The sequence below is a fragment of the Saccoglossus kowalevskii genome, chromosome 17 (genome assembly GCF_978046115.1).
Source record: "Saccoglossus kowalevskii chromosome 17, keSacKowa6.1, whole genome shotgun sequence".
NCBI lineage: Eukaryota > Metazoa > Hemichordata > Enteropneusta > Harrimaniidae > Saccoglossus > Saccoglossus kowalevskii.
This window is the reverse complement of record NC_140657.1, coordinates 33,348,746-33,376,148: the sequence shown is the minus strand read 5'-3', so window position 1 is coordinate 33,376,148 and position 27,403 is coordinate 33,348,746. Positions and strand designations below refer to the sequence as shown.

The following is a 27,403-nucleotide window of genomic DNA, read 5'->3' as shown; positions in this document are numbered from 1 at the left end:
TTTACACCATGTGTCAATGAAATAAACATGATCAGTTCTCACAATATAGATTCACTCTACAATTATATATTATGTTATTAGAATTACTCTGACTTGTGAGCGAGTCTTTAACAAAACCCAACCAATATTAACAGTACCAATTTGGTTGAGTCGGTTTTATTTTTTTCACGGTGACTTTAAAATTGTTAGACTTGTTAGAGATATATTCACGTTTTTACATTGTCGCAATTTAATTGTAGTATCACATCTTTCACTTTGGCCTGTCACCCCTCCTGTAAAATAGGCCATCGACGACAGTATGATACCCATCAAATCACACACATTGTAATTACCCCCAGCAAATAACCGTTAATTATTGGTGATTTGCTGGGATTGTGTGTGGTTAGCAACATTGGACAATGTATTACCATACATAGTAGATGCAATCAGATTACTGTATATGAATTACTGTATATGCGTGCATATGTGGTTCATTTCAGATCTATACATCTCCAGAAAATCCAAAAGTGTCATCTTTATTTGAAAAATGTGTCTCACGTTGTGTCTCATTTGAATCGTGTGCACTCTTACTTTTGTTTACCTCCGACGCAGAAGCTCTATTGCGCGTGACGGAAATAGAATCCCGTTGCTATTATCTATCAGTAGCGGCAGAATAAAGAGACTACGCCTCTCGTCGATGATACAATAGTCGTGCTGCTTTCATGCCTGCTTTGCGGTATTCTCGCAATAACCTCACAATACTCGCATTATGTTGCATTAAATTATGTTGTCGGCAAATTTGTGTTTAAAGCCTTTGATGTGTCAAGTAGTATGTGTTCTGTAATAAATGCTACGGCTATGGTGTTCGCAAGATATCCGCATTACAAGTTTCACATCACATAGCCGACTATGACGGAGCACTTCCATGGATTCGGTTTTGATTGAGTATACAGCATTTTAGAGTGCCATTAGGTCACCAAATCGCATAGGGATTTGTTGTTTTAAACTGTTCATATATGTCATTTTTGAAAGGAAAGCTTTTACCGAAAAACGTCCATAGTACACCGGGAGTTATGCTTGTTATTCTGTGTATTACGTTTGGCCGACATATGACATATGGCACGACTTAGATGTTTGAAGTGTGTTGTTGTTTTGTTACATGTAATTGGTTTTCATGCCGATATAATCCCACAATCCAATGCGCGAAACAAATTGAAAACGCTCCGAAGAAGTGTTCGATATATTTGAGAAATATTACTATCAAATCATCCATCAGTACGTTACTTATCTTTTTTATCTGAAAATGGCCACCTATAATTCTGTCATTACCATGGCAACGTGTAAGTAAATCTATTTCAGTCCTTTGCACAATGCGACCTTTCGTTGAAAACTATCAGAGAAATCATCTGTCATTTCCAATTTTAACGGCATCTCCTTCTTTCCCATTAGTAACTCCACAAACGTAATGTAAAACACGTATAGCTAAATTTATCGATAACCCAATCGAAAATCCTCTGGGACACTGTAATCTTAAAATCCACAATGTTAATGAAATAAGCCATGATTCCAATAACCATATAGGCTATTTTGGTGTTTTCAGTATCACGTTGAATAGTTGTACAACTACGTCATCAAATACATGATTGTATTCAACATCGTCGCTGGATGACGAACCAATGACGATATGTTCCATGGAATGTAGAAATAACCCACCCAACAATATCACATGCATCAGATGCACTGAAAAATACTTCACACACACTACACAATGAACAAATGATCTATTGAAAAAAGGAAGGCATTATGTTAATTACAATTATGTTGTGAAAAAGATCCTGAAACTGGTACTCGACTATTGTTCGTCGGTTTCTCGACCAATTTCAATATTTTGATCGTGTTCTCTAGTTCCTACGTTTTAAATTTAAACCGTGCGGTAGTGATTTAAACTGATTGTTTGATCAATTATTATAGCTAAAATGTATGTAAATGAAGATATAGTGTATGTGATTGTATAGTATAACATGTGAATAATGCAAATAAAGTGATAAAACTACAGGTTCTACTAATACTGATCCTAGCGAAGTTTATTAACGACGAATAGTATGTGTTTCATAACAATAACCATCGGTATATGAATAACAGCTTACTGAGATAATTTGCTTACACACACGACATGCATTTTGAATACCGGTAGTCAGATAATTGACTTTCCCTCTAATGTACAATTATAAGGAAGGGCCAGTTCTAGCTTGAGTTCTAGCTAAAAGATCGATACATATATATTTGATGTGCTCGGTGAAATAATTCTTGATAAACTGAGCGTGAGTATCTTGAATATAAAATTCGATGTTTCTAGTAATGAGCTCCATGCTACGACATAGAGCGATGTCACTCTCGGAAAAGCACAGAAAGGACCTTTGAAAATCAGTCACATGGCGAGAGCTCCCCACTACACAATTCCGATAAACTATCATTTTGCTTTCGATTTCGTCAGTTTCATTCATATGTTGATGGTACTGTTACGAAATGCGTATATTATGTTAGTAATTGCGATGGCGATTAAGTGATATATATCCGACTGTTGACTAGTCTTGTAGTCACGAAAATATCCAGTTAATAAGTGTCTAGTGTAGAAAAAGAGAATAAAGTAAGAACATATTGTACTAATTGAACACAATTATTTTTTTACAGAGTTTTAAATGACGGGCACATGTCTTTGTCGTTCGATATGCATTTTTTGGATAAGAACGAAGACACATATAAACCATATAAATAACGTTAAATACACAGTATTGACAATCTATTTATAATGTTTAAACAACCTGAACAACTTGAGCTACAGAGATTATGATAAGCAGAATGTCAATAACATCTGGAAATGTTATATCTAAGATTTCAGTGCACTTCACAATCTGGACACGAGTATCTGTAAAAGCAATTATATGAAAGGTTGTCTAACGAATAGGACATTGTAGCAGCTCAGAGGCTGCCATGAAAGTCATTTCTGACAGCAACTATAACTACTCGCCTTTTCCCCATTGAATAGATCACACAATTTGGAAGTATGTCGATTCTATTAATAATTTAATTGAACAACGGGTATATTCTACTTTACTGGAATTGAGGTAACACCACTGCAGATTGCAAATACTAACTAACATACATATATTAAATATACATGTATTACACACTAACAATGTGAATGGGTGGGATGGGATGTAAGGAATGTAAGCATTTGATGGTTTAGGAGTAATTTCAAACCGATAACCTGTAGCCGTCGACATATAGACCAGACCATTCATTCATAAATTGTACCATATTACATTCATTTTGATACAAATGGCATTCTAAATATCAAGGTTATATAAGTGCTATGGTATGTTACGAATGAGACCTTTGATAAATCTTCGGCTATATCCACTACATGTTACTATATTTGTTATCTAAGATGCATTTTACACAATAGGGAATTGCTCCGATCGTTACGCTTTTAGTCGATGGACGCCGTGGCATTAAGATAAGGATATAGAAAACTAAAGACAGTCTACATTATAATGTATCAGTTGACAACTGGGAAATCCATAAACAAACGGTGCATCAGAATATAGCATCCCTATCGCGTAAAGAGAATGTACATGTATATCAAATTAAAAACTTTCAATAATTTTCCGAATTTTTATGAAATAATGTTTTTTTTCCAAATTTGTCAATGATTTTCAAAGAAAGCTCTTTCCTCATTACTGAAACATGCAAATGAGTAGGTTCCTTTCCACTCCACACATATAGAGAATTACATATCAACATGCTGCCATCAGGGGTTTATCTGAGATACATGAATTCAACGACTACCCGAATTCCAATCTGAATATGTTTTCGTTATCGAATACTTTATAGTGTTCTTTATCTCAATCTTTTGTTCTTGAAATCTACATCACCCAAATTGGTTATTTACGGAAATAGTAATACGAGCCACCCCTCTTACAGAATCAATATATTGTAGTTATATTATAGGACAAACAATGTATTATATCGTTCGCTGGTTTCTTTGTGGCGTGCCAATTACGCCATTGGCAATACATCAACGTTAGTCGCCATCTTTGCTTTCCGTAACGCCCCATTTTGTATTAAGCCGGCATTTGTTTTTGTGTGATTTCGAATTCATGTTTTTACGTCCCGGAAGCTAGCGATCATTTTTAGCTATGTAATGCATTCGCGTACTAAAATCTCGAAATTGAATGATCAGATCTAGCGATATGAATGGTACGTGTTAAAATATCCGTAAATTGGCTGTAATGCCATGGAGACGCGAATGTGGATACCAATGACATCAATATACCGTACGGTAGAAATAGCGACATACCAAAATGATATCCAAGTTATTAGTCTTTAAAAACATTTTACAAGAAAGCAAAATTAATGACTGGCAAACAGTAAACAAGTGCGCTACAATCTCACAAAACAACCCATAATAACAAAATAGCTGACGAGTACACCACACAAATCAGTAAGATACATTAATATCATTTGAGGTCATTCATGTAACAGCGTTATTATAATGAATCTGAGAGAGGGGATCGTCAGCTTCGCATGCGCCAAACAGTTTACAAATAAGCGTATATTCATGAATCGTTGGGTTTTAGCGTACGTTGTTATCGTCGCTTAGAACTCATTACCCATGCTTGCGAGCTAATATTTTTCTACAAAATCTTTAATTTAATATTTTGGACGAACGAAAACAATGTTCCTTTATAAAAGAATTATCTGTAAATGTTTTAGTAACATACTTACCTATTCGTACATGTGTTCATAGTTCATGGTGAATGTATACTATAGATAATACTACATATCCAACCCTAAATATTGCTTGAAATCCCAAACATTGATATACGTTGTGTGTCGTTTAACATTTTGACGTAATTATGCAATTGTGTGAAAACAACCAGCATTTCTGTACAGTTCGGCTAAAAGGGGCGACCTAATACTATTTGTCAGTCGGATTGTATGCTGACATGTGTTATTTCATGATGGTCAGTTCTCTATTTATTTTACGTGAACCTAGCATCCTTGTGTTGCTTTGGATGACATCGAGCACTTCTCCTGTTTGACACTCCTATTTATCATTGAAAAAAACATATCTATCCGCTAGACGTATCTGGGCATAATTTCCACAGTGTGCCTTCTATTAACTAAATTATAGAATAAATTCTAAAAATCACCTGTAAAGTGGCTTCATGACTTTATCGTTGAATTAACACTCTTTGATGGTTATGTCGTTGCGAAACTCACTTATGATTAAATGAAACAATTCCAGAATCTACACAGAAGTATGTATTTGCCATACCACGTAAATGAAACGTCCAGTGTACTCAGATAAGGTAACACATTTACCTCGTCCTTTATAAATTAACCAGTATGTGTGTCAGTGGCCTAGTTTATGCATCTGTTAAATCATTTATATGAGGACAATTTAACATATAAATACCACATAGTTACAAGAGATTTCACCTTTGAACTAATGCAATATGCAATTGATTATATCTGTCTAGTGTTGACATGTGATATGTACGGGGATGCCTGTAATCAGATACGTCCCTCACAAACAGTCGTAAAATCGAATAGATCGTGGTATGTGTGAGATACAAGTCGCTCTCTGACTCAGTGAAAAATGACGCTCTGTAATAAATTTACGAAGACCCCAATGTGAATGCTGTGATGAAATTTCTTTCAAAGTTTTAGTGCGTACCAAAAAACATTGTCAACGATAGAGAGTGTAAGTAATATGTTGTATTTTAGTTTGTCTGGCAATTTTAAACAATTTAATTATGTCAAATATTTGTTATTTCGAGAATTATTTTCCGAGTGTGTAGGTTATTAATGATCAAGTGAACGTCGGCAATGACAGTTGGATAAATAGTCAGCAGAATTTGGTTTAGAGAAGTACAGGAACAATTTCTACAATTCGAAATTATTATTAGTGAGTAGAAGAATCAGCATGCGGTATGGAAAACAAAGAACATCATACCATGCATAAAACATGCTCATCGAGACATATCTAACTTCAGTTGTCAGCGTGCTTGTTCACTTAATCGTTATAAATTTTGAAATAAACACTTTTTGGAGTCATTAAATCAATCAGTCAGTCAATCGAATAGAATTACTGAAATTCAATACTGGATAACAAAAGAACGCAATCGGTACCAATGTATCAGTTTATTGGATTTTCTTATAGTCTTTACTCCCGTTGGTTTTGTCACTAGATATCGGCTAGCATTTTATTCCCACTAGGTTGATTGATTTGCGTTTTAATTAGTCCCTATATGTATCGTTAACCTACAAGATTTTAATCTCAGGGGTTATGTATGGATTAATGTCATCGTGTGTCTATACACCATTTGTTTTGTTCAATTAAAAATGATAGTTGGCAATCGTAAATCTAAAAAAATATTATTAATAATCAGACGTTACGGGCAATGACCATCTGAATATGATATATATGATATATATGAATACGATATTTATCGTTCGCAGCGATTATTACTCATTTCCATGTATTGTTCAACGGATCAACGCTGTATAACATGCAAAACAACCTGCTGTCAAATATTATGAAACTGATCAACAGCAAAGTGTCTACAACAGCTGCGCTCATTGATATCACTGGAATGTTGATGAGATATGTGATATCTAACAAGGTAGCATGGGAAATTTAATTAGCAGGGGAAGAGTGAATTGAGTAGATTGAAGTTGATATGTTCCGTACAGTTCCTATCTTTAATGAAAAACAAAAACGCAAAGTGGTTGTATTGTCATGATGGGACGAAAATCATTACATGTTAAACTGTAAAAATAAAGCAGAAATATACCATATAATAAAGCACTTAAGGTGGAGATGCAGTTTACTTGACAGATATTTTAATTAGTTTGTTAGGAAACTAAGATTATCTCCCTTGTCCACAAAACTATATATTTTAGGAAAGCTTATTGTATGAATTTTAAATTTGTTTTAGTATTATTTATGGACACTGTAGTTTGAAATATGCACAAAAATGTGCTTTTTTGGTCAAAAGTGATTTTAAAAAATTAGCTTCTAAACCATGCTTCTGTTTCCTGTCAAAGTTGGTTTATGGGTACATATGTTTACTATGAAGAAAGTGCCGTCTTTAAAACTGTCTACCAGTTGTCAATTTTGCTGGGCAGCAGCTCGAATTTCACTACTTCAAGTTTATGCATAAATTAACACCCAGACGAGTTGTCTGTACGATTGTTGTAACACTGTTCAACTAAAAACAATGCCCCGACGGCGTTTTGAAGATAAACACATTGTCAATCATTTGTGAAAATTTCAAAACAAAAGGTCAAAGCGTCTAGGAGCTATTTTTCTAAGTTCTGGGATATGCGCTAAAAGAAGCTGAGATAATTGCTAACTTGATAATACTGTAACAGTTCCAAATTTAAGTGTATTATCGTTTTGTTAAAAGTTAAATATAGTGCATAATATGGAGATCCCGTCATTTCTTGTTTTCACCATGTTTCTTTTTAATTATTTATGTACAGCCCTGCTAAGCATTCAAAAGAGAGAATGTTTGCATCTATATCTATATTTTAAAATCGTTTTTTGAGTATGTTTCACTATTCACAATTCTACAAAATTTTAACAGTCTATAGCCAAGACTGTTTGGATAATAAAAAGTAAAAAAAAATTATTCCCAAATGCCCACGAACCTGCATCTCTACCTTAACAATGTAAATGAATTGCTGCATAATTTATTCCGGGAACTGATTCATATAAATATTAAACCTGTATCATAAGAATGAATTTCAGTGCTTTATGAAAGTTATTATTTAATTAAGTTATTGCACTATTTAATAAAAAATAACATCACTTGTATAAATTGTATAATTCCGCATTGTAATGCAGTGGAGAGATTATATTAATGTAGGAAACACCTGGCGGTAGTTGGGAGTTGTATGGGCATATCCCTAAATTTGTATAAGTACTGGGCAAGGTCAACTAAATTTCCCCATCAACAAATACTTCTCTTATTTTTACAATCTGTTGACACTTACAACCCACAAGCTAAGATCACACCTTAACGGCAACTTTCAGAGCAGCCGTGTGCCACACACAAACGCAAGAAATCAACAGCTGCAACCCATAATTGGCTATTCGCGTTATCAGTTACATAGCCAGTGTATAATGAAATGAAAGAGACTAAATTAAATAACTGGCATACTTATACTACATAAGATTATCAATATTCTATTCCTAGTTGTCCACGCTACATGAAGTACGGGCTAAAATGTAAGCTCATCTCATATGTTTGCATATCGGATAGACCCAATTGCGTTCAAGGGCTAAGAAAACTTGCTAGGAATATACACAATTTTCAGCCATTTTAACTATGATTGCTCAGTAGAGTAGCCAGGAAGGTATACATTGCGTTGATTATATGAATTGTTTGAATTGGCTTACCGAAATGAATAGTTGTGAATATAATAGTAAATCTTTCAAATGAACATTGAATACAATGGATACGTGCATATATTTTGGGCGAGGTAAGCGCGCACGCTTGGTTAGCCCGTGCTAAAGCTCTGGACCGGGTCTTGAAAACGGATCAAGGAGTTGTGTGTGAACGCTACTCCTGTCTCTGAATAAACATAATAACTAAGTTGATATATATTCTCTGTTGCATTTATTAGATGTGTGGAGATTAAAATAGTTATGTTCTTAATTACCTCAACTTAGTTTTACTGGGCTGCAGCACGAAATATGATAAGTGTTACTGAAATGTACGCAAAACGTTTACATTTAGTTGGTTACATAGACTTGAACAAAAAACTATTAGGTCTTGGTATAATATGTCAATACTTCTGAAGAAATTTAATTTAAGATATCAACTATCCATATGCGCATGTTGAGGTGGGTAACAACCTTGGGGTGCAAAATCTTATTTTCAGTTATATCAATCATATGAAAAAGTTTATAGTAAATTTCAATAAATCTGACTGACAAATATTACATATCTTCCGCGATACCGTCCCACGTGCTTACTCACTTCTACATTTCAATACACTACCTTGTCTCTGGACGTCATCATCTCCTTCTTCTCATTGATAGAATACAATGTGTTTCGATTACGAGATTATTCATGCTGCTCAGTTATATTGTAGAAGATATTGCACACAGCCCAAATCACAGGAGTGTAGCATATATACTGTCCGCTTCTCTTTCTTTAAAACGTAATTGATAGACGTCTAGTATCAATTCAATTAGAAATGAAACTACCTCAGTACAATGCAATTACCTGACTGGTAGATGAGGTTACTATCTTACGAATACCTTTACATCCTGTAGAATTGATTAATTGTGTTCGTGCTGACAAACAAACTACTTGAGGCCTCAGACGTAATTTGTAATTACATCACGTCACAGTTGTATGATCGATGCCACAAATAACAGTATTGTTTTCTAAGATTGCATGCTCATGTATTAGTATCACCATAGTTTTATTAATCGTTAAACGCATAGATTGGACTGCGTCTATATTGCCTCAACCATAGACTTTTAAACCATCTTTGCAAAGTTAGAATGACGAGTTAGCTGTCACACAACAGGTCCATAATTCTAACAACTGTCAGTCCCGACATTTATAGATTGTTCTAATGTTTGTTGTTCGTTTCTGACAGCATGTGTGGTATATAATATTTAAAAATGATAATGATTTTCTTATTAGCTGATATTTAAAAGGCACTGCTAGACTATTGTCCTGTATTTTATCTGGGTTTTGAAATTAACGCATGGTAGTATACGCACAATTAATAATGATATAATCTATAATGAGTGCCCCAATCCACGCAAATTTAAAATGTCTCAAAGAGGGCTGATACACAAATAGTAAATCACCTTAGTGCTATTAGTTCCTCAATAACGTGTTGTAACAACCGGTACAATTATTAAATAACCTTGTGCAATCCTCAATGGAATAGCACATTAGTATGATGTGTGTTTTTTTAAATAAGTACTGCAAAATCTGTAATAGAAGCCGCGGTTTCTATTAAAATGGTACAATGCGACAGAGGGGGTACGGTTTCTATTAGAATATCTACACAAATGAGAAATTGTGATTTTTTGGTTCTCAATTATTCAAAAAGAATGGGTGCGACTTCTATAAGGGATGCGGCTTGTAATACAGATTGTACGTACTATCTTAGTTTTTACAAGTGTGTGTGCTTACTTTCCTCAAAATAAGTTTTGATTTAGTGTAACAGTAGTACTCTTCTATTGTTTATCCTCAATCATAATAAATTATTTTTTCAGGATGCCTGGACGGACGATGATAGTATTGTACATATTGACGTGAGACAGTCTTATAAAATTGTAGATTACACTAAAAGACCAGAGATAGAAAGTATAACCTTTGAGAGGATATTTGATACGTGTGACAAAAGAGATTACGTTATTGAGGTAGGTTACAACAATTACTCACATATATGTACAGAGTAATTACCACATCGAATAAGAGCAATGAGGATCACAATTTCACTTGTGTGTGCATTAGTGATACGATTCGTGTGTTGTGAACTAATATACAAACGCTGGCAAGACGGTAGAATTGTATTGTAATTATGAGGCAACATTTTTATTATTGTGCCTTAACTTCAAAGCCATACCGCACATTGATCTGAAATTTGAGATTGGTATGTATAATGGGCATTAATGTTAGCAAAGCTCTTTATTTGGCCACGAGATTTGGCCGCCATCTTAGACTTGGTTTAGACAGGAAGTAGGGAGCAGGAAGTTTATAATGATGCCACAGTTAGCTGATAAATTTGAAATTTACCATGTACATATCCTTTCTGAACGTTGGCCGCCATCATTGATTTTAAGCATTTGTTTTCATGAGTGTTTTAACTCATTTTGATCCCAATTTTAAAGTGAATCACTTTCATCATAAGAATATTTGGGGATGATGACCTCTCCTTTTTAAAATCCATGCGTTTGTTAAATTACTGTGCAAAATACATTATTTCCATAATACTTCCCCTGTCTCATGTCCTTGTAAATTTGCATTAAACATATTTAAACGGCAATGGCTGAACATGACGCGTCACGACGATCATTTGAGGATATCATGAACTTGACATTCTCAATGATTATTCATTTACTATTGTTGTACATTTGTTGTACTATTGGTCTAATCAAAATGACATTTCTAATTTTACGTTGTCACATACAATATTTAGTTTCAGGGCCCGGAGCTCTATCTTTCTGGAAATTGAGATTTTGTCTAGCTATTTTTCTTTCGTCGTTATATTTTGTTTCATGATACATGCACTAACTATATTCCCGTCCAGTACGATCACTATTTTCCAGAATGCGTTTCGAGTATCTTATGATTGGCTGTTAGTGACCTATTATTTGTAAGCGCGAGCGTACTATATATTTACTGATGCATCGTATATATAAAATTGGATCGGCGACCTGGTGGACTCAGCGCTGAGCCAACTGAGAATTAACGTGGTCTACGCTATGTCTTATATTTACTTTGAAGCACAATGCAGGTGTTGAGAAGCCATAGTAATAATAGTATCTTCCGGCAATACAACTCAAATCACGGTCGAATAGCAGGCGTACTCCAAAAGAAGCTCCTTTGGGCTGAACAGTGTGAAGCGACAGATCGAGCTCTTTCACACTAGTTTACTAAATTGTTTGAATCTAACTATGAATATTTAATGCACCTATGGATAGTTCAATGTTTTAGTTGTGAAATTCATGCATAGACAATTCAGAGAGAGAGAGCTTTTACGCGGAATAAACGATACATCTAGCAGTGGACTCAGGTGAACGGTCATGCAAGTTTTTACACAACCGGTGCCGTCAGTAACGGTTCATCGACGAGACAACTTCCAGTAACCTGTTTTTTGAGCAGGGAAGATTTTGTTTTTGTATTTAGTTTGCATGCTGTCAATTTACCAACTGCAGCTTGAACCTGAAGGAATAATAACATTTGGCAGCCCTTTATATATTATATAATGCAACAATTTATATATAATTTACACATTTATGAGTTTACATAGCATCGCTGAGAAACTAGTATTCTGCATTCTACATTGTGCATACAGTATATGTACATGTATTCTAGTTTTGAATTCTGAAGACACAATGTAACTAACTACTGTGTCAATGCTATTATATAGCTAAATATAGCATTCTAACAATGAAAGAGCTGCTCCCATGATACCAATGCCTTAATATTTTTCAATACCTTCGAGTATATTTGCTTTTATATGATACATATTTAGACAATAATAAAATAAAACTAAAAATGTGATATGAAGCGCATGACACTATGATAGACAGATACCTTGTAGAAGTATACAACGCTAACATCATGCTTGTCACTGCACATATTGGTGACATGACTATTACACTGTTATATTCGGTATTTTTATTCATATCCTTATCATGAGATGTAGGCTAGTCTAGTGTGTGTTTTATTACATACTGGTGTTGTAAACCATGTACTGCGTCTGTACAATATATTTGTAACAGAACAGTTGCCAGTTGGTTTCAGTAGCATGTGATTTTTCTCCAGTCTGCAACTCGCAGTATGGGTTGCCGTTTGTGCATCTATTGTTATAAGCAAATTATATGTAATAATTACAGGATTCTTCATTATATGTACATAATATAATTGTGGTCCAAATCGTTTGTATGAAAGAAGTGAATTATTGAACTTATTTGTATGTAATTAAAGATACTAGCTCATTAGTTATTATTATACAATTTTGCTTACAATATATTATATATAAAGAAATTGTCATGTTATTGTAATAAACAAATTATTTGTAATAAATAAACAATTCTCAATTATATATATATAAAATAAAATGTTGTTACAAATTATTAGTATAACATATTAAGTAACCCTAAATGAATTTGAATATAATTAAAGAGACTACATTAATATTCCATGTATATAATGAATATTATACAGCGTCATTAGAGAGGTTAAGACAATAACATGATAATCCTTTATATATAATATACAGCGTCATTAGAGAGGTTAAGACAGTAATATGATAATCCTTTATATATGATATACAGCGTCATTAGAGAGGTTAAGACAATAACATGATAATCCTTTATATATAATATATTAGTGGTATGTGGTATAATTATACATCTGTCACCGAAACGCCATAAGTTACAGGGTGCCTAATTTTGCAGTAATTTACGGGGTATATTCGTTCTACCATATAAGGAAATGCGAATTCCAAATATGGAATGACTACGCGCGTAAGCGTCCGCTAATAATAAAAACAAACGTGGCTGCCACCAGGGTTTAGCTGGACTCCACACAAAGACGTTCACTGATTCTGTTCTAAACGTGTTGGATTTCGTCATTCCCATGATGTATCCTTGAAAGGAAAAGATGTATAATAATAAGGTTATTACGAGGATACCTCAAAGTATGCACTCAGACAGTTCGCCGTCGTATCGACCTCAGCTGTGCATCTTTCGATACCTTTTTCTGGGACAAATATATCATTCCTTTCCGTGTCTTTAATAGACTTCTCTGTATTGTTGTGAAAGCTGATGAAAATAATAATAATTATTATAATTTATTTTTTCAGGGTGGAACTGTTGATATTATCAATTTTTCAGGAGATGAACAAATTACGTCACCCGATGGTTTAAATATCTCAGAATTCAATAATAATATGAAACGTGTACAATTATTAAAAAGTCAAATGCAAGTTCCCCCTCTTCCTGATGATGTAATTGAAATAAATTATCTTGCGCCAGAAGTAAGTTTTTTTTAATTGTTTCACAGTTATTCACAACAATATTTCAGATTGAATTTGCATTCTAGTATTTTCATCTATTACGTTATGTAATAATATTCCATCTGCTTAGTTCCCTTACTGCATGGATTATGCCTGAGTATAACTCTTCCCTGCCGACTCTCAAGCACGCCATTTCTTCAGCACATTCTGCCCCCATGATCAGCTACTTTTAACTCCTTTTTTTTGTGTTTCCCTCGCCCCTTTCCCATCCAGAAATACCCAATCTGACGTTATGTTTATCTGTTCTCGGGATTTATGTGTCCTACCAAAGTCTATTTCAATCTCTGTCTATGCTCTTCACTTATTCGTTTGTCTATTTCCTTTCATTCAGTAAGATCTTAAAATGATCGTTCTATGTGTCTTTATTCTCTATGTATTAATACTAGAATATAGCTATACTATTCTCTATCACCATCGCCTGACTTCAATTTTTTGGGGGCTAGGTCCATGTACCTGATAATGTTACAACGTACTGGTGTAGTACACATAAAGTTCCCAAGCTGCCCAACAAAAATCACATCATTAGGGTAAGTAAAACTACTCATATTACAAGACATAATGTTCAGTTTTTAAGCATCTTTACACCAGGACTATGTAAAGGGAGATAAGATATTTAATTTCTGTAATTTATTTTTCCATTCATATTTTGTTATACTCACTACCCTTTCATAGAATTACTCCAAATTTTTTTGTTCGTCTTTGGTTAGACTCACAGTCACATACACCGGCTTTGTATACTCACTTATATGAACACATTGTAATTTCATGTTTACGTGTTTGTTGGTATTTCTCACTATTGTTGTTCAGTTTGAAAGTGTAATTACACCAGGGAACGAAGATATAGTACATCATATGGAAGTATTCCTTTGTGAGAGTGATATTAGTGAAGAATACAATGCTGAATGTAAATCTGAAACTAAACCTAAAGCCATTGAATCATGTAAACACGTATTGGGAGCTTGGGCCATGGGTGCCGAGGTGAGTGTGCAATTATATATGGCTGATGTATGGCTTTGTATTCGTTTAAACATTCAGGAATTCAAACTGTTATTCTAACTATTATTTTAGCCATTTATATATCCAGCCGAAGCCGGAGTTGAATTCGGAGGACCAGAGTTTCCAAGACATGTGGTTCTAGAAATCCACTACAATAATCCACTACAACGATCAGGTATGTCTTTACATCAATTTCTCAAGTTCACCACCGCTACATAGTCACCATACCACTATGCGCCAGTCAATGTAAACCCGACCCCTCTACTTGGCGCATTATCGGGCAAGTATGAGGCTAATCCAGGGAAATTGATCAGCATGACTCGGGTTAATAAAACTATCGAAATCACACATCAGTCAAGGTCGGAGCAGTGTATCGATTCGCGTATGTAGAATGATTTTTCAGTAAGTAACTGACGAGGTGGTGAAGAATGGGGTAGAAAATGAACATGATAATAAGTTACTTTTTGTTTTTCTCCAAGGAGATGGTTGCACTATACACTGTCTTAGGAATTTCAGTTATTTTCCTTGTCCCCACATATTCTGAGGTGGGGTGGTCGGGTTCACTTAGCGCATTACGCAAGCCTTTATTATTTCTAGAAATGCACGTCCCTGTGAACATCACGTACCCTTATCTCATATGTTTGGTATAAAACATAACAAAACAAATGACTCGTTGCCAACTAAACGACTAAATCTCCCAAATGCTACTGTGGTTTTCAAGGTGCTGTGGATAAATCTGGTATGAGGTTCTATTACACCCCGACTTTACGCCCTCACGATGCCGGTATCATGGAATTAGGTTTGACCTATTCACCAAGGATGTCGATTCCACCGAACAATGAAGGATTTATTCTCAATGGGTATTGTACACCAGAGTGCACTGAACAGGTGAATCTGCTATATATAGTTATATCTGTATCTGTATCTTGTTTCATTTTAAGTACACGTGATGTTTCGTTAGTAAAACTTTAAAACAAGAATGCACTGAATATTACATCACTGTAATGCATACTTAAAGGGCGGTAGCCGTCGCGCAACGCATGCGCGAGATATATAGGTCTCATATAAACAAAGATGGCGACGTTGTCTGTTGCGCAGACAAACTGAGATGTTATTAAGCTTTAATTATGTATCTTTAGGTGATTGGAAGGTATTGAAGGAGTCACCGGTGGTAATTAGTGCAAGTCGGGCACAGGTCAAACCTCATACTTGTGATTCCATTAGAAGAGCGCATTGGATTGTGGGTAAATTCATGTTTATCAACACAGATGTCGCACATGCGCGGCGCGACGACTACCGCCCTTTAAGTTTTATTGTTATGCCAATAATATACCAATTATCAATGTGAGTATTGATATCACGTGGTATATTGTTGCCCTAATATGTCATAAAATGCTGTGCACGATAGTTAGTCGACGCTTTGGACAGCACTTATGTCGTTCATTCACGTCACATATGAGCTCTTAATGAATCGATTGTACGTTGTTGGGCCGGGTTTCGATTCAAACCAGGATGCCCGACTGAACACAGTTATATTCTAATATCCCGAGATACTAAAGACTCATCACAACCGAATCTACGAATCTGCTCGGTGATGTTCGGTAATTTGTGAAAAGCTCCCGTTGTGGATATCTTGCAAATATTGTAATTATTATATCATGCTTATTACTTCACATGTCAAAAGATTCAAATATATTGCCGATAATGCAATTTTAAAATAATCAATGTTTTGTGGTTCACTGATTACAAATATGAAAGTTTATATCGTTTATAATGTTTATTTTCTAGGCTTTACCGGCAACAGGGATTAAAGTGTTCGGCTCTCAGTTACATACTCATCTTACTGGTACTGCAGTGTGGACTAAACACGTACGAAACGGAAACCAATTGCCAGACCTGAATAGAGATGATCATTTTAGTACTCACTTTCAGGTAAAGCGCTGACCATTTTGGGAAGAGGGAGTGAAAGTACAATGCAAATAATATTTTTTCTTTCACTTAATTTTGAGCTACATTATGTTTTCACGATGATGTTTTGTTGTCATTTTTTTTTGCTTTTTTATTTGAAGTATGTTTAGGATTTTTAATAAATATATTTTTCTCATTGACTTTCAAATGATCAATCCCTAAATCAGCTGCTATTGCTTTCCGAAAACTGCTATACTTAAATCTCATCGAATACATCCCAGGAGGATATCACCTTCTTAATAGCGTGTTCTGCTGTTGGCTACTAAAACTCTAAACCGATCAGAAACGTCTAGGCATTACGTGTTTCTATTAATAAAGACATTTCCTCACCCAGTTTGTAGTATTCAAAGAATAGCTGACGAGCGTGTACATATCATAAACTATATAGGTTGAAGTAAAATGTATTACGTGTATATTTGCTCAAATGGTTTGCCAACGTCGTTTACGTAATAAGATGTAATGGTCTACCGGTAGTTTATGGTAAGCTTAATATAACACAATATTATCATTTATTTGTTGAAGGATATACGACTGTTAAGACAGCAGGTATCTGTTCTCCCGGTAAGTGAAACGAAATTTCTTACATTCCTTATTTCAGGAATTATGGATTTAACATCATATAATAATATATCGTACCGTATTATAATATATCGTATCCTATCATATCATATCATAATATATCGTATCCAGTCGTATCATATCATATCATAATATATCATAATATATCGTAATATATCGTACCGTATTATAATGTATCGTATCGTATCATATCATATCATAATATATCGTAATATATCGTACCGTATTATAATATATCGTATCGTATCAAAATATAATATTGTAGCATATCACAATATTCCGTATCATGTCATAACACACCGTATCATAACATAATTTTGGGTAGAATATCGTAATATATCGTATCATATCGTGATATATTGTATCGTATCATATCATATCATATCATATCATAATATATCGTACCGTATTATATTATGCTTTTTGGTTCACGGGTAAAATAAAATAAAAGACGATCACGTAACAGTACAAAAACACCTTGGAACCCCGTAGGCAGGCCGGTGACACCGGTTCGCACTTAAGGGGGTACCAACCCCCCTGCCAAATTCCAAGGGAAAATCAAAACATTTAAAACACAGAACAAGTAACATAAAACAGATATGCGCTGCTGTAAGTGTGTGCAATGATAGCCCACCAAGAGGACAAAACTCTTGGCTCCTGTGCGTGTGCTAAGTTTGTAAATACAATGATGTTCGTTTGTATCGATGTTTAACAACAAGACAAAGCAACTTCCTGCTTTAAATAGATCGTCACCTGCCAAGTTTACAGTAGAATGTGAAGTGTGTTATCCTCGATTTTACATAGTGCATCCTCTACCGTCCACATAATCTCAAATTCAGGCAGTTGGTTCATGATCCGGAAACATTCATATTCTGTTTCAAGCCTCGACTTAATACTTTGAATAAAAATGTCCAGAGGCTCACTCGATCATTTGTTTTGCCTTTTATTACGACGGCTGACATGAATTGCAACCTTAGCCATGCACGCTAAGAAACAAAATATACCTTGTGCTTTGCGAGACATAAAGTGCTTTGAGCGATGGGGTGGTAAAATGGTGAACCACCAAATAGGCATGCGAAAGTCTGGTTGAAGCAGTCGCGACGTGATGTTATTAAAATAATGGAGTAAGGCGCTATTTGATGGACAATCATAAAAAATGTGTTGAAGTGTGTCAACTTCATTACAAAAAGGACATTTATCAGAATTGTTCAAACGAGCTTTGAACAGAAACCTCCCCGTTGGAAAGGCACCATGGACAATACGCCACTGCAGATCCCCATATTTGTTAATGACTGGTGTTTCATAGCAGTCCTTGAAGTTGGGTTTAGCACTTTCAGGCAGACTAAGGATGTCCCGCCAAACAGTGTCAAGTTTTTGTGGGTGTTGTGTTATTGACTGGACACGTATCAGATATTTATAGATTGCGCCCTTTTCAAACTTATATAGTGGCAAATTTAGTTCATCAGAAAAGTGCAGTTCAAAGCTATGATGTGAAAGAGGTTGATTACACTTCCCGTTCCCTTTGAAGTAGATGTTGATAGTATCTTTCCATTTGATAGGAATAGAATCGTGAATGACCTTGATACTGAGATGGAGAATACGCTCCGAATGGATTTTAATTTTAATTTTAATTTTAATTTAGCATATCGTAATATATCGTATCATATTTGTATTGTATTTGTATTTATTTATTTACACCAGAAAAAGAAAATATACATAACACAATTAATTTTTCCTTTTTACCACTGCAAAGGATTCTGGTGTGGGTCATGGAAATAGCTCATTTGAGCTAGTCGAGTCCTAGACCCGGAATAAGAAATAATACTGTACTGACGTGCGGATTATCATAAATTTATCATATACATATATTTTTATCGTGAAGTGGCGCAACATTATAGTTCAATTACTAAATATCAAAATTAAATAAATAAGTCATTGAAATTGCTGAGTGAATATGAACATTATTTTGTCGCACAATAAACAAATCACTAAATTTAATAAATCATTTTCTACAAAATAAACTAATCACTAAACTGCAAAATCAAGCAAACAATCAGTCTGTCAATGAAACAAATATCAAAAGGTAATCATATATATGTATATGTGATTTTTATGCTCTATCCTGATATGGTGAATAATCATAATTCAATTGAATAAATAAGTCACTTAATTGCAATCAATCACATTGTACAAACTACCAGTCAATTAGTCGGCTTGTCAATCAGTTAATCAGTCAGTCTGTAGTGAGTTGTCAACCAATAGTCGTATAATTAATCTGAATATTCAGATATAAGTTCAGCTTTCAGACAATTTTTAAAAAAAATATCTACTAATATTGGCATTTTGTAGTTCTGGTCTTAGTGAATTCCAATGCTTAATTGATGCAAACTTTATGTTATGCTGGGTTATAGAAAGTTTTGTTTTTGGTATAGAGAGGCTGCCACTTCTATTTATTTTAGTGGGATAATTATGAGAAGGGGTGTTGATGTAGGTATCAGGACAGCGTGCGAAACGATTTTTATTTAAATCGAAAATATATAGACAAGAGTGGAATTTACATAGTTTGTGAATGTCCAGAATTTGAAGAGAACGGAACAGTGTTGCAGAATGCGAGTTCCATTTTGAAAAAGTGATAAGCCGCACAAGTCTTTTCTGGAGTCGTAGAATCGGTTCAAGAAGGGTAGGATAAGCGTTTCCCCATATTTCAACACAGTACGTTAAATGTGGAAGAATCGGGGTATTATATAATAGAATAAGAATATACTTTGGGACATAATGTCGAATTTGTGAGATTATACCAATTTTAGAGCTAAGTATGTTAGTGACTTTGTTAATATGAGATTTCCAGTTCAAAGACGAATTTATATTGACACCCAAGTAAGATACTGATGTTACGCCCTCTAACGGTACATTATCAATTTCTAGGGATCCATTAATATGAACTTGTTTTTGTGGAGTTTTAATTACCATATAATTTGTTTTGTTGGCATTAATTGTTAGTTTGTTAGCTTTACACCAGTCAACGATTTTTTTAAATTCTGTATTAATAGTATTAAGATTAATTTGGTTAGATTTATGTGAGTTGAATAGGTTAGTGTCATCTGCAAATAAACGAAAATCAAAGGCATTGGTACTGGAGTTAATATCATTAATATAGAGAAGAAATAATAGAGGGCCGAGTATTGAACCCTGGGGAATTCCACATTTAATATATCGTGATATATTGTATCGTATCATATCATAATATGTCGTAGCGTATATCATAATTTGCTGTATCGTATCATATCATAATATATCGTATCGTATCATGTCATATTCTATCGTAACATATCATATATCATATTTCTCTAGGGTGACATGCTGGTAACAGGATGTAAATATAACACCATGGATAGGACTAATGTAACATTGGTAAATATAGCTAATATAATTCTGCATGTGTAAAATGCCGTAACATAATGTCGTAATTCTGTGGCACGGGGTATCTTAATCTAGACCCTAATTTAAAATATTTATGTGCAAAATGCAATTTCTGACAAAGACAATGCTTATATTTCCATATTTGCCATATTACTAAAGAATTTTCAAATATTTCATACGTACATACAAGTTTGAGACATGTGAAGACTTAATAACCATAGAAATCAATGATACAAACGTTCCAACGCTGACAGACTATATGTAATCAACATTTTCTCGAAAAACATAAAATCGACAACCATGTGGTATTTTCTTGGATATATCTTTTAATGGGTACATTTCTAACAACTGCGATATTGCAAATTTATTGCATAAAACAACTGAATTCTTAACTATATATCAGTTTTATGAGATTTCGATTTTTGTCTGTTCTCTGTATGTTTTATGTTTAACTCGGTTGTAGTGGGATTGTCTCACATGCAAAGTTGTAACATTTGCATACCATTAATTGTATATATTACATGTATGTTAAGCCAATTATTATCTGTTGGATGCTTACGATATCTCATATCATACGATACGTGATTGACAATCTTGGTTATACGTGCATAGCTAAGCTAATTGTACACAACCCTATATCAGGCAAGCTCTACTCATGAGCTTACTCGAGTTCTATAACATCCATCTAAATAATGCATCATACATGATTGCTATTTTCCTATCATGCGTAAGTCAAGTTTATTTTAGAACATCTTAAAGGGATATTGAAATCATTACATATACTTAGTCGATCGATATCTCCATCCCAGTATACTGTCTTTGATGAATTAAAATCATCGTGATATGTTCGTTATTCAAAGAGATATGATTAATCAACGCGTATCGAGTATAAGCCATATTTTATTTATAATTGTGCTGGAAAAAATATTGAAAGGTATCAATTATACATGACGGGCACCACACGTGTGTTTTGTATGGTTTCAATGTTTTTTACCTACATCGACTCGGAGAAGGTTATGTTTTTGCCGATGTCGGTACGTTTGTTTATCTGTTTGTCTGTCTATTTGTGAAAAGAATCTTAACTCAAAGTTGTGAATCAATTCTCCTGAATTGCTTTGAAAAGTATTGTTTTTGAGACAAGCGGTAAACAAATAGATTTGCTTCTGAAGCAAACAATTATGACATTTTAAGAATGTTTGCCCCTGTAAACCAATTGATTTTTTTGTGGAAATCTTGACCCAGTGGAACGGACTCCTCATTCCGTTCCAGAACGTAAAACAAGTTGTGGGCAAACATTTTCACTGAGACAATGATTCATCAATTAGAGTAAGATTATACGAATTGTCGAAAGGATCAGCTATTGATTATTGCCAGACATGGTCATTCTAAGGATACGAACTTCTCTGCTGTTGTGAAGGTTTGCTTTCATAGATTACCTTTCATTTACTGCTAGGAGTTAGATGATACAAACTTTAATTGCCACATACTGCAACCTATACAATTTTTGTTGCATAGGGTGGGTTTGGAATTGAAGACGAGATGTGCTTGAATTATATTCACTATTATCCTCGTACAAAGCTGGAAGTGTGTAAAAGTACGATAGCTAAAAGGGCTTTAAACAAGTTCTTCATTTATATGTATAAGTAAGTATATTATTGCATGAATATAATAAAATATCATTTTAACACGAAATATTATTATCACGGTGTCTCATGTTATTATTAATATTTCGTAGGATATACTAAATGTTTCCAGTAGTTTTCATACAAATATGAGGCATGTGGGAGGGGGTAAGTAAGTAAGTAAGCGAGCCAGTCAGATAACAAGCAAGAACGCAAAGCAAACATACAAACAATTAAATAAACTCTTTTTTCTAGGAACTATAAAATGCCATTAATACGTGGTGGGGGTATGAAGGTTAATTATAACAAAGTTAAGTGGTCCAGGACAACCTCGTACATATTACAGACAGTATTTCAAACAAAGCCTATTGAAATGATGTGCTTAGAAAACTCTGGATCACAATTTCCGGTGAGTTTATAATAATGTGTTATTATTATTATTGTTAGCGTTGAGTGTAATATTGGTATCTATCTGTATTATGTAAGCAAATTTTAAAATGAAGACCAGCAACAAAAATAATACCACTTATTTTAAATATTGGGCTGTTTCTCTTTCTGACATTCTGGTCAAAAATTAGTATGGGACCAGCAACATCTTGAAGTAAACTGACTGCGCATGCCCTGTATATTCATTCAGTTATTATCATATGAGCATGACTAAGTAACTGACATGTGGTATTTTCGAGTGTCCGCTTCTTTATCCGATAATTGACACCATACTCAAACGCATTCTTTGATTCCTTTGCTAAAATAAACTCATGAAACTACCCAAGCATCTAATTCAATTATCTGACGATCGTGAGAGCACAGTTATATCATTTCTTCTGGAAACTGCCACGCTGAATGTGCACTGTGACCCATTCATGTGTGTGATGTTTTTTTTAGTTCGATCATATAACCCGGGGTAATGAGATGAAATAAATGTGTATTGATCTAAAATAACATCTCCTGAAAAAATCCAGTCATCTTGGCGCCACGCGTTGGGATTCTGTCACGGGGTATAGTACATTGTCTTTGATCCAAACATGTCTCACATTTCGCACATGCATGGACGATTAGAATGATTGTGAATTTGCACGTCGTTAGGGCGAATTGTATTTTCTACTTTGTTTCACAGATTAGAGTCGATGACTTATTTTTTATAATTGATGTCTAACCTTCTGGGGTAAACCGCATGTGTGCACGAATAACGGGACTACCCCTCTCCAGGCATGGAACGATGCGTTCAGTAGAGGTCGACTTCGTGTCGTGCTGTCTGGGTCCATAAGTGGCCGTACTCTGTAGCCGAATTCCCAGGTTATCATGAGCCTTGCTGTGGTACAGCTGTTTTCACATCAGGCGTTCAATGCCAACTCGGTTATTACGTTTTAAATATGTGCACTGCAGTGAGATGTCCGCTACTAATGAGATATGATAAACATTCCTCACGCGGGGTGCATTGAAATGGTTACTCTTCTCGCTTTTTGAAAGTATCATTTATTTATTGAAAAATATTTGATGCTGTGAATTGGGGATTTTTCCTCTGCATAATAAACAGTTTTTCAATTTTGTAGTTGGTTCTGAAAGGTTTTCATTTTGTTGTCATATATTACTATTATATTGTCTTGTAAGTATGGCAATTTGTATATATTATTCTTAACAGGGTAAATGGCAATACGTACCTCATCCGACAATTACACTTCCTCTACATAAAAAAGACCCATGTCGAAATATCAACGATTTCCTGGAAGACAGGTTTGGACTCTAAACATACTAATATACAAGATATACTACATCAACGCTTCAATGATGTCAGATCACGTGACATACTAGATATCCACGAACTTTTTACACCAGAAATCTATGGATACATGTATATATCGCTATATTCGAAGCCATCACGAAAACGGAACTACTTCTACTAGCATTATTTTAAGAGGCAATACAGATAACTTAAATAAAGTATACGTTTGTGTATTTGTTCGATTTTGCATATTGCCCTGTACACGAGCCAATTACTTAACGTGTTTCATTTTTCTGCGCACGTGTTTTGAATAATTGGTACTTACTAATAATTCATTGCGCATGCGCATAATCAATATGTGTGGAAGAACATTAAAACAGCTATTCCAATTATCTATGTTGCCGTTTTAAATTAGTAATGTTAAGGTTTAGTGTGCTGGATAATTTGTATTATTTATTTATTATTAGTTCAGCCGTTTGCATTATAAAAATATAGTGTCTTTGATTCAGACAAATCACCCTCTTACGTTCTATTATATTACTCCAGCGAAAAGTGATGTTACTCATAAATATATTGACCAACTTGTTAAAATCTTTCCAGCTGAGCAGAAGCAGTTCTCCGTGATCACGTGACCCGAGTGTGTATACATATAGTCATAGGTGATTCGTTATGTAAATTGAGTGTGTATTTCACGTAATGCTTTCATTTTACGCATGATGTATTCATATGCTGTGATTTGTAATGTCTTATTTGCGTTCATCGTCACAGACACTAACTGTACTAGGAGCAGTGATTGAAAACTTGACCCCACTACCCAAGTAAATATCTGCAATGAGAAAGAGAATTATTATAAACGTCTAGAAATTTACATTACATAAAATATATTACATATATAAAAACAACTACAGAAATATTTGGTTAGAGTGCTATATCTGTCATATGGTACAACCTCATAAGACATATAGCTAAATATGAATACAATATTCACAGTCACGTTGATTTACCTCAGAAAAACAAAACTAACTATTGCGTAACTATGGGTAAGAGTTCATTTTGCACCCCTAACTTTAACGCTCACTCTCAGCCCCCCAATTCAATTGTATATATGCCCTTCAAGAAAATTATAGGTGTCCATAGAAGGATTAAATTGGGGAGCACTGTACCACTAACCCTAACTCTAACTTTACCCTCCAGAACTTGTCATTATTATGCAGAATATTTACATATAGCTAAACTTGACAATGTGTAATTACTTGTAATAAACCTTTGAACGCCTTTATCATCTTTCACAAAATGACGCCCATGGTCACGAGACTTTGACAAATCTACGAATAATACGAGTAAATCGTTGTTGTGGGTGGGTCTACCTACGAGTCAATCTGCTCATGAGTGTTCCCATGGTAATGTACTGAAGTCATAGAGACAGTCTATCACTGTGACACATACATTCTGTCTGGATAATGTACAGTAGTTAAATGGCGATTCACCACGTTATTATTTGATGTAATCGAAATTGCTGCATTCTAGTTTCACATAATAAAATTGCAGGATTTTTCCATGTTTTTTGACCTAGGCGCATGAGTAATTATGTTCAATTTCGGCATTCAAGATGGCGGCCCCCATATAGTAAATATCGCATTTATTTTATTATCACGTGTGCGCCAGCTGACTGGGGGGGGGGGGCAGAAGGTGGTGGTTCCGAGGGATTTGGGAGTATATGTTTGAATAATCGTATATGCATCTTACATTAACGCCCTCCTAGTAATGAATCCATACATTATCTCACCTGCAAACAAATATCATTGATGATTAATAATTTTTGAATTAATTAGTTTAAGTAAGGTGCACCATGGGAGCAATATAACGGCATCTTTGTATATAAGAAGGGTAAATATTAAAACGCCATCAACTTGAAAACTAATTATTTCATAGACCAATCACGTATATGAGTACACGCTAAAGCAATTGACTTTCCATCATACTATGCTGACGTCATCGCTACTATTGTTATTTGGGGTATTCAGTCAGCCATCTGTAGACAACCATGACATTTTACGCTAAGTTATCATAAAGTCGACACAAAGTACGCCCTCAAAATATATACAGAAAATTGAATGAACATTAATCAAAATAAAACAGATTACATACGGTAACATATGAAACGAGACTATAAGGAAACGAACCAGGAATAGATTAAATACATATAATTGCATATAATCCCTGACATATATGTAAATATGACCCCCAATATTTCAGGTGTTGTTCAGGCTTGTTGTTCCTATTCGTAATTATACATTCCACTTCCTGAGTTTGTTGTACAAATTATTCAAAACTGGGGATTAATGTTGTCACATCTACTTGCATAAAGAAATATCTTACACCTAATCATATACATAAAGTTGAATCCCCAAACTCAGTTTGCTTTTAGAAACAATATATTGATGTTAAGGAAGAGTTGTGTGCATCAGGTCATTTCTGGAATTCAACAATTGTTAAACAAGTGAGGTATAGTCACTTTTTAATTCTCAATTAAAATACATACAACATAATATATGGACAACTTACTGATTATTTATTTCCAGAATAACACATATTTATACCACATAGACATGTATGTTTTACAACGTCGAATGTTGTATTTACTTATATTTGGAGGCGATCTGTCTATAATCAAAACATTTTCATATTCACACGTTTCATATTTGGGAGAGTGAAAGACATTGCATTTAACAGCTGTAAATATAAATACTATTTGTTTGTATTTGATCGCTAACTTAACATAAGAGTGTTGATTTCCATATGTTATCTTCACATAGATGTATATATGTATCCTCGGGGCGGATCTACGTCACAGAATTTCTAAGTTGCTAAGGCGCGCGTGTATTTTTATGGGCTCTGCGCGAGCTGCTTTGGAACGCCGGTCGAAGAGCCGGTGAAAAAACAAAAGTCGAGGAAACAGCACTAAATCGACTTTGAAGTAATACTGAGCAACCGAATGTATATATGTTCCACATATAGGGGCAATCTTGTTACACTGTTCAGTAGGGTGTCAACAACTATCCCAAAGTACAGATATCTAGGAGTTTTCGGCCTTTGTTTTCACCGTGATGGTTGCCAGGCTGTGAAAATACCCGCATGTCCCACCCCCGAGGATAGCTGAAAGTTTGTGCACATGTTTTATCAATTCACAGTGTTGTATATTATATATATCCATTGTACACGTGTTTTTTGAAACCAATTATAAATGTTATTTCAATATTACAAA

The 27,403-nt window shown here is 34.5% G+C and overlaps 1 protein-coding gene across 1 annotated transcript in view; it reads left to right on the top strand.

The window, feature by feature from the left end:
- LOC102804261 (dopamine beta-hydroxylase-like) overlaps positions 1 to 27,403 on the top strand; it is a 32,909-nt gene extending 5,506 nt beyond the window's left edge. The window contains exons 2-13 of the mRNA XM_078012247.2: positions 10,298 to 10,444; positions 13,618 to 13,791; positions 14,274 to 14,357; positions 14,638 to 14,808; positions 14,899 to 15,001; positions 15,548 to 15,714; positions 16,615 to 16,758; positions 17,317 to 17,355; positions 20,725 to 20,784; positions 22,309 to 22,436; positions 22,671 to 22,824; positions 24,058 to 27,403. Of these exons, the coding sequence (XP_077868373.2) occupies positions 10,298 to 10,444; positions 13,618 to 13,791; positions 14,274 to 14,357; positions 14,638 to 14,808; positions 14,899 to 15,001; positions 15,548 to 15,714; positions 16,615 to 16,758; positions 17,317 to 17,355; positions 20,725 to 20,784; positions 22,309 to 22,436; positions 22,671 to 22,824; positions 24,058 to 24,162 (1,476 nt within the window). The 3' untranslated portion in view covers positions 24,163 to 27,403. The remainder of the gene's footprint in view (positions 1 to 10,297; positions 10,445 to 13,617; positions 13,792 to 14,273; positions 14,358 to 14,637; positions 14,809 to 14,898; positions 15,002 to 15,547; positions 15,715 to 16,614; positions 16,759 to 17,316; positions 17,356 to 20,724; positions 20,785 to 22,308; positions 22,437 to 22,670; positions 22,825 to 24,057) is intronic.